Source organism: Diabrotica virgifera, chromosome 10, assembly GCF_917563875.1.
Source record: "Diabrotica virgifera virgifera chromosome 10, PGI_DIABVI_V3a".
NCBI lineage: Eukaryota > Metazoa > Arthropoda > Insecta > Coleoptera > Chrysomelidae > Diabrotica > Diabrotica virgifera.
In genome coordinates this window covers 143145167-143156787 of record NC_065452.1, presented here as the reverse complement: position 1 = coordinate 143156787, position 11621 = coordinate 143145167, and the positions used below count along the sequence as shown (strand labels likewise).

Sequence of the window (11621 nt, the reverse complement as noted above, 5' to 3'; positions counted from 1 at the left end):
TCTTCTACACTTATCTGCATATGGTTTATAGTTTCTGCATTCAGTTTTATTCTATTACTCCATTCATTATGAGTTTCGCTATCATTCAATTGTTGTATGTTGTATTTCTTGCGTCTGTTGAGTTGTTTATCGCTGTTTTTCGCCCTTATTTTTACTTTTATTTCCCCCAATAGTAGGTGGTGGTCACTCCCTACATCTGCTGATCGCTTATTCCTTACATCCAGTAGACTGCTTCTCCATTTGTTACTAATCAGAAGGTGGTCTATTTGATTTTCTGTTTTCTTATCAGGTGATACATAGGTTATCTTGTGACCATTACTTAATGATCGTTAATGTTGATTATTTTTATTATTGGTTAAAATACTTTATTTGTTTCAGGCATTCCCCTTCTACTGGACCGAGACTGAAACGCTTCATTAAACTTCGAAACCATCTCGTAGGGGAAAGCGTATTTTTTGGATTTTAGCACAGCTACTTAAATACTCGAAAACTTGTAATTATGAGCATCACAACAGAAAAAAACCAACTCACTCTTATTTCAATCGTGGAAAGCGCCAAATTTTATACGTCATTATGTCTCGGAACCACAGCTATTTTGTCGGTATTCGCTTTCTTATTTTTGATACCGTTTGTAGTTGACCCGGCTATTACAAGTCTTCTAGCTGATTATGAACCGGAGCCTGTGACGTGTATAGCTACTCAGCATATTTACGCTGAAGGGATATCCAACTGTTCCTGGTCCTCATGTCGTGAAGGCTGCACACGCGAAGCTACCAAATGCCATCAAATCTACGTCAATTACTCAAAAATACCTTTTCTAAAATATCAAAGTGAGATGATGGGGATGATACAATGGGATGTAGCAGATACTAGATTTTTAATCAATACGGAGGGTTGCGGATACCCTCCATCTGTTAACTGCTCGGAGTTTGCCCATCAGTATGGATACAAAACTGCCGGGACTCCATTCCCTTGTTATTATAGTAGAGTTTATCCCGAAATGCAGGTAGTTGCGAGATACTCATGGGATGACACTCTGCGCCACTTGGTGCTCTCTATCGCCATTCCAAACCTGTTATTTGCTGCCTCCATAGGAGTACTCAGCTACTGGTATTGTCCTGGATGCGGCAGATCCTGCCAGAAGTACATACATCATTTTCCAACACAGTAAGTACTTTTATCCATGTTATATAATTCAACGCTTGTGTCAATGTATACAATATTAATTTAGGTAAGAGAAATAAAAATGGACTTAATCACAAGCAGTTTAATGTTACCTACGACGACCGATTTTGCATACTACAATTTGCTATGCACCTTCAGGTCTTCAGCTTGTTTTTTGGTATTCAAAATTTCAATTTCATTATTCATCTTTCTCAGAACATCTTCGTTTATGACGTGTTCTGTCCACGATATTTTCAGAATTCTTCTGTACACCCACTTCGCGAATGATTCCAGTTTTTTCATTGATGCCGCATTTAAGGTCCAAGCTTCCATTCCATAAAACAAAGTCGAGAAAACGTAACCCCTGGCCAACCTAACTCTTAGCTCCAACTTCAAATCTCCCTTGCAGAGCACTTTTCTCATTTTGTTAAAATTTGCTCTAGCGTTTTCTATTCTGATTTTGATTTCCTGGAGGCAATCATTTGTGGAGTTGATCATTGTTCTAATACAGTATACTCTCTCTATAACGAACACGGATATTACGAGGTTTCGCTTAGAATGAGGTACATTAGGTGTCTCATGAAATTCCTATTGAAGTATAACCCTCTATAACGAGGTATATTTGGTTATAACGAGGGAAAATGAGATCGAAGAACATTTTTTTTACCTGTTTTTGGCGTGGTGATGGCTATAAATAAAAATCACAGCTTTATGTATACAGAAATGCCTAAAATCTGTGTGCTTATCGAGGCCAGTGATGTAAAAAACTCCACCGCCTCTCAACTTCGTCCTGTTTATCCACAGACTCTTTGTCAAAAGCGACGTTCAAACAATATTTAGCATCTTATATTGGTCGGAATAGCTTCACTATAAGAAATAAATGTCTTAGAAAACTACATATTCATTATGTATGCATATGCACAATATTATTGTTGTCTGATATAACGAGATCGGCTTATACCGAGGTAATTAGTCTGCCATTTCAGTTCTCGTCATAGAGGGAGTCTTCTGTATATCCATATTGATCTACTCGTTCGACATTGGTTCCGTTTGTGGAAAGATTTTCGATATTTCCGTGAGTTATTGATTTTCTCATAAATTTTGTCTTCTTGACGTTCATTGTTAGACCATATTCTTGTCCATACTCAGCTATTCTGGTCACCAGCCTCTGGAGATCCTCAGTGCCATCCGCATATCTAATGCTGTTAATGGCAACTCCATTTACCTTTATTCCAGCTGTTTCACCCTCAAGAGCTTTTTTCAGGATTTCTTCCATGTAGTCATTAAAAAGAATTTATCGATTGCAAGCACACTTTTTTCACCCCACGTCTGATGGGATGGTGTTTGAATTAATTGGATACTATTGTTCCGTGAATTATGGCTTCACCTTTGTGTAAAATATTAATATCCAAGTACTAATTACATAATAATAATTAATTTTTCCTCGTAATACGAGTGATGTCGCTAAATTGCGTCTCAAAAGGTGGGTTCATTGCATTGCGATGGTTTGCCTTAAATAGGCAGAATGTTTATATTTCCTTCAGAGTTGTGACTGCATAAGCTTCACTGATTATGCATAAGGATTCTGAAATAGTTATATGGAGATGGTGGTCCAACTCTGAATCAAATATAAACAAAACCTGCCTTGATCTTTTTTATCTTTTTCATTTTTACTCAGTTTTGAGTATTTAGAAACTGTCTTTCGGTCCTTTTCCTAGACGAAGAGAAGGTAAATGCGTGACCTAAGTGTCCTCTATTTGCTTTCTCCTATTTTCGTCGTATCTGTGATTATATATTGTAAAATCCGGAGATACGGGATGCAGCCAGAAAGCAGTTTATTAACGAAAAGTCTTAGATTTAAAATATTGTTTATTATATTTTTATTTCAATTATTCTAATTGTTTAAAAGGTAGTAAACTTTGTATCTGGGGCTTTTCGTTGTTCTCCTCGTAATACGAGAGATGTCGCTAAATTGCGTCTCAAAAGGTGGGTTCATTGCATTGCGATGGTTTGCCTTAAATAGGCAGAATGTTTACATTTCCTTCAGAGTTGTGACTGCATAAGCTTCACTGATGATGCATAAGGATGCTGAAATAGCTATATGGAGATGGTGGTCCAACTCTGAATCAAATATAAACAAAACCTGCCTTGATCTTTTTTATCTTTTTCATTTTTACTCAGTTTTGAGTATTTAGAAACTGTCTTTCGGTCCTTTTCCTAGACGAAGAGAAGGTAAATGCGTGGCCTAAGCGTCCTCTATTTGCTTTCTCCTATTTTCGTCGTCTCTGTGATTATATATTGTAAAATCCGGAGATACACGGGATGCAGCCAGAAAGCAGTTTATTAACGAAAAGTCTTAGATTTAAAATATTGTTTATTATATTTTTATTTCCATTATTCTAATTGTTTAAAAAGTAGTAAACTTTGTATCTGGGGCTTTTTTTTATCTAATATCTTTATCTTTTTCAGAGAAGAAGACTTCGACGAAAACAACTACTAGCACACAGCAAATTATTGAACATTTTCATATCTATGACGTAGGCTTTGACGAAAACTTTCCCTTAAAAAGATTACCTTTACCATAAACTAGGCCGTTCAAAGGCGTTTACAAATATACTATCACGCTTTTTAAGGGCCTTGTGTGACACAGCTTTTTGACATTTTTCTTTAATTATCTGGAGTTCAGGCACTATCAAAAACTCATAAACCTGGTAAAAATATCATTTCATATTAAGAAAATGATGTAAAGGTACATTGATGTAAAGCTCAATGGAGCTCAATATCTTTCAGGATCGATATTGGTTTTTGCGATGCGTATGAGGAGAGGTTTTGTATTTCATAGTGTTGGGATCATTTTCTATGTGAATAAAGTTGATCAAGTGTTTTGTATGGCGATAATATCTCTGAACATATGTTGATAGTAGTGTAATGTTCTCCCAAAGAGATACACAATTACGACAAAGGTATTAAACGCAGCAACAAAGACCATGCAGGAAGAAATGATCTTACCTGCCAAAAAAATGAAGTACTTGGGAGTAATACTACCTTTGGTGAGCATGAAATACGTCGTTCGCAAGGCAGAGGGAGAACTTTAGCTCTGACAAGGCTTATTCCCAACGTGGGATGACCAGGAACTGCCATAAGGATAATTTTAAAGAGGTGGTCCACTCTACTGTACTCTACGCGGCACCGATATCGCAACAAGTGCTTATAGGAAAATGCTAGAGAAAGCCCAAAGAAAAGCAATACTAAAGGTAGCACGCGCATATAGAACAACATCAACGGTGACCATATAAGTGATTGCGGGTGTGTTACACATCCACCTGATGGCGAAGGAAAGCGTGAAAACCTACGGGAAAGATGAGTGGGAGAAAATAGTAGCTAGGAATAGCAGCATAATGGAGTGGCAGGAAGAATGGACAAACGAGCATAGGGTAGCTTGAACGAAGGTATTAATTCCAATTGTAGAATGAAAGAAGTACGGCGACAGAGACCCTAACGTCTTCACCCAGTTTCTAACAGGACACGGCTCGTTCAGGGCCTACCTAGAAAGGATATGGAAGGTAGCGGATGGAAACTGCAGACTGTGGACTTACTAACACGGCCGAGCACGGTGTATTCGAATGCAGAATAAATATTGAATCAGGACAGAAATGAATTACACAGGAAGATAGGTAGGGTAAGAGCACGTACTATAATGCAGGTAGCAATGATTGGAAAGACGGAATACAAGGCAATACTGGAGGTAGTAACTCAAATTGTCAGAAATAAGGAAATAATAGAGAGGAATCTTCAGCAAAGGTAGGAAGAGAGAGATTGAAAGAGGGGGATTTATAGAGGTATTGAAAGAGAGGGAGAGAGGGAGAGAGATGACGGGCTACTCATGTGATATATCGGTCGGGAGAGGAACTACTTGCTACCTGAATAGTCTGAAAGAGGGGTGGACTGTACTTGGTAGACAGGAAGCTATGGGTGTACCGTGAGCAAGACTCCTCTGGGAGGGCAGCGTGCGGATCGACCCTTCCAACCTGAATACCATACACGCCATGTCATCCTTAACTGTATACGGCCTGGTACGGTCTTTAAAAGACTTACTACATGCTTCCCATAAAAAAGCAACAAAGGCCATAATTAAAAAGAAGAAAAAGCGTAGGTACAAAGAAGAATGCAAACAGGATTTACAAGAACTATGGATTGGATAAATAGAGAAAGAAGAACAATTTTGTGAAGAAGTACAAAGTACGGACAAAATATTCAGAAGAGAAAAATAATAATTCGAGAAATACAGAAAATGGAACAGAACTTAGGTGTAGCATACAAATATCTATATAAGTCATATTATAGTTTGGAAAACCTATTTCCAAACTCCACTAGAAGCACAAGAAAATGATAATTCTTAAGATTTGCGGCAGGATGAGGAAGGGGATGAAGAAATAGAAAACGACTCGTGAAAAGTTTCTAGTAGTAATTATCTTCTCAATACTAGTTATCTACTGTACTAATATCTCATTCTTTGGTTTCTTAAGGGTTTGATGTTTTATGTTAATTTGATTGAGTGGGAGGTCTTTCACTAACAAGAGTCAAATGTACAGTAGAAAACTGAAAGGGAAATTCTAAACTGTTGCATTTCTTCTTCCCTAATGATTTTAGATCTTGTATTAAAAACAACTGTTGAAACTGTTGTCGAAATTCAGTAGGTTCCAAATATTGTACGAATTAGCTAATTTTTTAAAGAATATTCATAGAATAAAATAATCAATGAAAGTTTTGATAAGCCTGAAGCGAATAAGATAATTCAAGAAAATTATCAGTAAAACGACAAGATCTGCTTATAAGGATATTTAAAAAAATAATAGTATTTTAAACTTATCGAGTTGATACAGACTATTTAGGAGATTATGATATAAGGTTTTACTTCTTAAAGCGCTTATATTAGCCTTGATATATTCAAAATGATTTGTAAATAAATAATACATTAAATTCAGTATATAATAAAAATACTGTTAATTTTGCTTCTGTGTATTATTTTCCCCAAGTAGCTACATCATCTCGAAATGAAAAAAGAAATTACAAACAAGCATTCAACGAGGAGATGGACAAAACGAAAGAAAAAGAATCCAGAACAAATGTGAGAAAGAATTAAGAGAAGTAAGTATGTAAAATCAGCCAAATCATTAGAGAAGAAAATAAAGAAAACATGGTTCGATAACGAATATAGAAATGAATTAGAGAAGCAAAGTAAATTAAGTCTAAGAATGCTGAAATTAGGATCAAGAGATGCTGAAAGTGAGTACCTACTTAGGTACACTGAACAATGAAAAAGAACTAAAAAGTATTAAGAGGAAAGATAGCTTTCAGGATAGGGAACTATTTAATTATGTAAAAAGACTGCATACTTGGGGCACATATTACGACGAGAACGATACACTTTTCACCAATCGATACTCGAAGGAAAGATAGAGGTAAGAGGGGTCTGGGATGTAAAAAGGTGTCATGGCTGCGTAGGTAATATTAGCCAATGGACAGGAATCCACAGCTATGAAATGCTTCGCGATGCTGGTAAAAACAGGATTAGACAGCATTTAGACAAAGAAGAAGCCCAACAGAACAGATTTTCTTACTGAAAGAGATGCTAGAGCAAAGGGCTGTCAATATCAAAAAACCGACCATAATGTCGGTTATAATAACAAAAAACCAAAGTGATGTCAATCCGAAAAAACCAAAACGTACCTACCTCAACCTTCTACCAGTGGCGTGCGGTGACATTTTCGGAAGAGGAAGCGATTCAATAAGGGTTTAACAAATATTTTCTTACGAGGGTCTAGATCAAAACATATACCTACTTAATAGGTGTATACCTAATGTATTACCTGTTAACTTATATCGACTAAAAACAAGAACTACAAAAAATTAGGTATCCACTTCCCCTCCGATATCACTCTGATGCGCTATATGGGCTCTTTATCAGCAAAGTGCTTATTATGTGGGAGTCCTGGATACAAGGACTCACAAACGAAATCCTACCCCGATCAATGCAGGTTGGTGACTCTAGTGACTTAGTATATCGTATATCTAGTGACTTATCATCGATCTGTACTGCTTGCTCAGGGTCGAGTCTTTGGTTTCTTTAAACTTAAAAAGAAGAGTTCTATTCAAAATTGTTTTTATATTCCGATTTCGAATCACCTTCCATAACACACAACTTTCAACAATATGACACTTATTTACTTATACTTGAGTCCTATTCTCTTATCAACCAATTCAAATTTTTTGTCGATAACATCGTCGTAAAATTTTGGATTTTCTGATAATTGTTTAATAAATGCACTCTTTTTCAATGGGGCTAACTTGGAAAGTCTGTCTTCACTTGTAAAATTTATTGTAAAACTTTTGATGCATTTTAATACTGAAAAACTTCGTTCAACTGATGCACTTGTAGCTGGGATAGTTAGTACCTACTACTTAATTCACACAACTTGCCCACTTCACACAGAGACTGATTTAAACCAGTAGTATTCAAAAAATTCAACCGATTCCTAAGTATTTCTTTATCACTAATTTCAGGTGTTTTATAAATGACATTTACCTGAGAATGCAAAGCTAGATTATCAAAAAAAATCATAATTTAATCGTACTGAATTAAATAGGTACATACCTCTGTGGGAGATTTTAATGAATTATAATTAGACATATTAAAATTACATAATTCTACATATTTTATTTCTTTAAAATTTTCAAAGTGATAATTCATTTGTTGTAGAATATTATCAAAAATTTCGATGTATAATCGTCGATAGGTCTCTCTTTCGCCGACAATATCAATCATCATTATTCTTCTTTTAGGTTCGAAGCCCATATTTTCAGCTTTATCCCAAATATTTTTAAATAGCTCATTTTTTTAATCATCATAAGTGATCAAATTGTGTTATACAAAATGCAATGTCACTTGACTTCGTCTGTAAAATGTCGTAGGTACTATAAAATATCAGTAAAAGGAAAAATCTCAAAATGTCAAATAAAATATTAGTAAAAATATTAAGCAAAAAATTGAAATCGAGCCATTTGTACCTAAATACCTACCCCTTATTCGCAAAATTAAATTCCAACAGAGGGCGCTCAAAATTTCAAAGATGGACGACAACGCTAGGAAAACAATTCATTTTGTCATTTTAATTCACAGTTCTAAAACGTTAAATTAAAATCATTTACAGGAGTGTTTTGCCAAAGTAACCACTAAGTTTTGCAACTAAGACATTTTATAAGTTAAAGACGACTCAAAATTATGTTTAATCTGTATGCATTCATTAAAATTTGATGCTAACTACTGATTTGTTTTTACCTTTTTTTCATAAAAAATCTGACCCCCGATAATCACACAGCGTTCTAAAAATTATTAATCTATCTTAGGATTTCTAATTTTGTTTTTAATTTAATTAATAGGTGCACTACAGTCTATTTTATACCGACAGATAACAATTTTTAATTAAATAAAAACTGGAAACTTGGAAACTAAGTAGGTGAATTTATTTTAATAATTGTGTTCTGGAAATTACGAAGTGGTCGGGATATTTTTCATAACAATGTACATTCTATGTACAGAATATATACTACATTTTATTCATTTATTTAATTTTGCAGTCGCTTAAACATTAAAAAATACTACGTTTAATACAAACGTTAAATTAACAAAATGTGTGATTTGGCATTGGTTAATTTAGGTCATTACGTAGAGTATAATAGGAATGAATACTGAGGAACACTGCAATAGTTTTTTTAAGTAGAAATTATTGTTAATTACAACATAAACTGACCGCAAATATGTACACAAGTTAATGGCAAAGTCAATGTTTTCCTTGAGTTGATGCTTTTCAATTTCGCCACCAGGCGTCGCCCACTTTGCGGTTCCTCGCCAATAGCAGCAGTAACAGACTCCGCATCTCGTTTTCGAATCGGAAGCGGTCGGACGAGCGCTTCCAGGCGTATCAAAATTCGCGTGAAAGGAACATGACTAGCGAGTGAGGTTATTAAACCCTGACCAATTTTTGAACGGGACAAATGCATGACAAGCAGCGATTTTGAGATGCGCTTCCGTCAGGACCGGACTGAATCGTTGAATTGTGTGCTTATTTGAGACCGTTCATATGCGATCAAATTTTAATAATGTTTCAATGCCTATTAGTTATAATAGATTACTTAGATTAGGGAAACATTGTTGATAATTAAATACTAATTAATAATATATGTATTTTCTTATATGGAAGTATAGGGAAGCGGTGCTTCCCCCGCTTCCATGGACCGCGCGCCTCTGCCTTCTACAATAAATGGGCTAATTTTAGAGTAGGTCAGAAGAAGAAGCCCAACAGAACAGATTTTCTTACTGAAAGAGGTGCTAGAGCAAAGGGTTGTCAATATCAAAAACCGACCATAATGTCAGTTATAATAACAAAACCATTGTGATGTCAATCCGAAAAAAACCAAAACGTACCTACCTCAACCTTCTACAATAAATGGGCACATTTTATAATAGGTCAGGAGATTTAAGTACCTACGATGTTGGTCCTTTAAGATCCGGCTCTAGAAATAAGATCGAGAATAGAACAGGCCAGAAAATCTTTCGAAAAAATCAAAAAACTGCTTTGTGATTCTCGAATAAAACTCGAAATTCGACTACGTTTATAAAAATCCTACGTCTGGTCGACTCTTCTCTATGCAGTTGAGACATGGACACTTAAAGCAACGAAGGAAAGAACTAGGAAGGAAAAGACTATCGTGGCTAAGAAACATCCGACAATGGACAGAGCTAAATTTTGAACCGCTAATAAGAACAGCTGAAGGCCATAGGCGTAACCAGGATGATCCTAAGGGGGGGGGGGGTTACAACTACTGGAAGGTCTCTGATGGCTATGGTATTAAGCGTATAGAGCTCAAAGTACATCCCAATGGGGGGGGGGGTTTATAACCCCCCCCCTGGTTACGCCTATGCTGAAGACAGAAGAGTTTGCAAGAATTGTAGGCCAACCTCCATTAAGGAGAGGGCACTTTAAGAATATTGTAAGGGTAGGTAATAATTAAAGGAGAGTTGAATATGCAAGATATCAATCAAGCTTCAGCATAAATTCTAGCTCTTCAAAATATTCGTTATCTAACATAATTGGTGAAAAAGTTCATTTTTAGAAGATTTTTTTCTGAGATATTTCTTGAAAAAAGATTGTGTCAATAGGACTGGATAAAATTTTCATTTACCTATAGACTATAGAGAGTTGTTAATTAATTCGCTAGCTACCTACACAAAAATTCTTTTCTAAATAAATATAAAACTTTTTAAATTATCTAATTAAATTAACTATTTTATACAATAAACAATCTATGAATGAAACAAGACTTAAATGAAACTTTTAAAATAAAAACACCACAATCAATTTCACCATTCAGAATTTCACATTTTGTATCAGGATAGCAGAAGCGCAAGAGGATCGTCCGTTTCTCGAACTCTCGCTAAAACATTCATCGAATCTAATTACCTAAAATCCGACAACAGTTGGAAGACGAACGAGTGACAAATAATTGAACGAGTAACCCACTCAGACGACATGGCAAGTATACGCAAGTGACGATTATTCGCCAAGTACACGAGTCGTTTGCGTCCGGCTTAACAAACCCCTCGAAACAAATCCTCGTCGCTAGGCCGACTCGTTACAGTTTCCTTACCGACACATTACAGTTTTCTTTACCTGTTAGTTTTCAAAATTGTAATTATTAATAATTTCAAGGATATTAAATATCTGGTCTTTTAGATATAAATAATGGTATTTTAAAATAACTATAATATTATTCCAACGTAGTAAACATACTTTAAACATTTAATTTTGTATTTTATTTAAATATTATATTAATTTTTTTATTAACTATCATCGCCATCTGTCTTCAAGGGGTCAAAACGCTGCTGTAAGTGTATCGATAGTTGTTAGTAGTAGTATAGTGTACTCAAATTTTATTTTTAAACAACTTATTTAATTTATATAAAATATCAAATTTACTATCAAATGATATTTATAAGAAATTATATATACATATTATTAATTTAATATTTAATCTGACTTGGCGCCATCTATGTGATATATGCTAAATATGCGAAACTAGGAAAGAAGAAAACTGTAACGGGTCGGGTCACAGTCTTTCTGATTTCACACCATTTTGTGGGCGTGTACAAAGTATGTATAGGGAGGAGAGACTGACATAGTCGATGCGCCTGATTAAGAATTCAATGACCTTCTTGCGTTTCTACTATCCTTATAGAAAATCTGAAATTCTACAATTCTACTTTCGACCATTTAGCAAAACAAATAAATTTTTAAATACAGCACATAGAGACTTGCAGTTTTTTGCATTATGTTCAGGATGACGCCAGGAAAAAAGTCTACTATTCAAAAATGGGTGGAAATGCATAATTGCACTGT

General features: G+C 35.2%; 1 protein-coding gene across 1 annotated transcript; it reads left to right on the top strand.

Moving 5' to 3' along the window:
• Window positions 1–499: 499 nt before the first annotated feature.
• On the top strand, window positions 500–6176 carry LOC126878633 (protein tipE). Its single transcript, XM_050641459.1, has 2 exons — window positions 500–1167; window positions 3634–6176. The coding sequence occupies exons 1-2, from the start codon at window positions 500–502 to the stop codon at window positions 3662–3664; spliced, it is 699 nt and encodes a 232-aa protein (XP_050497416.1). The 3' UTR covers window positions 3665–6176.
• Window positions 6177–11621: the final 5445 nt, after the last annotated feature.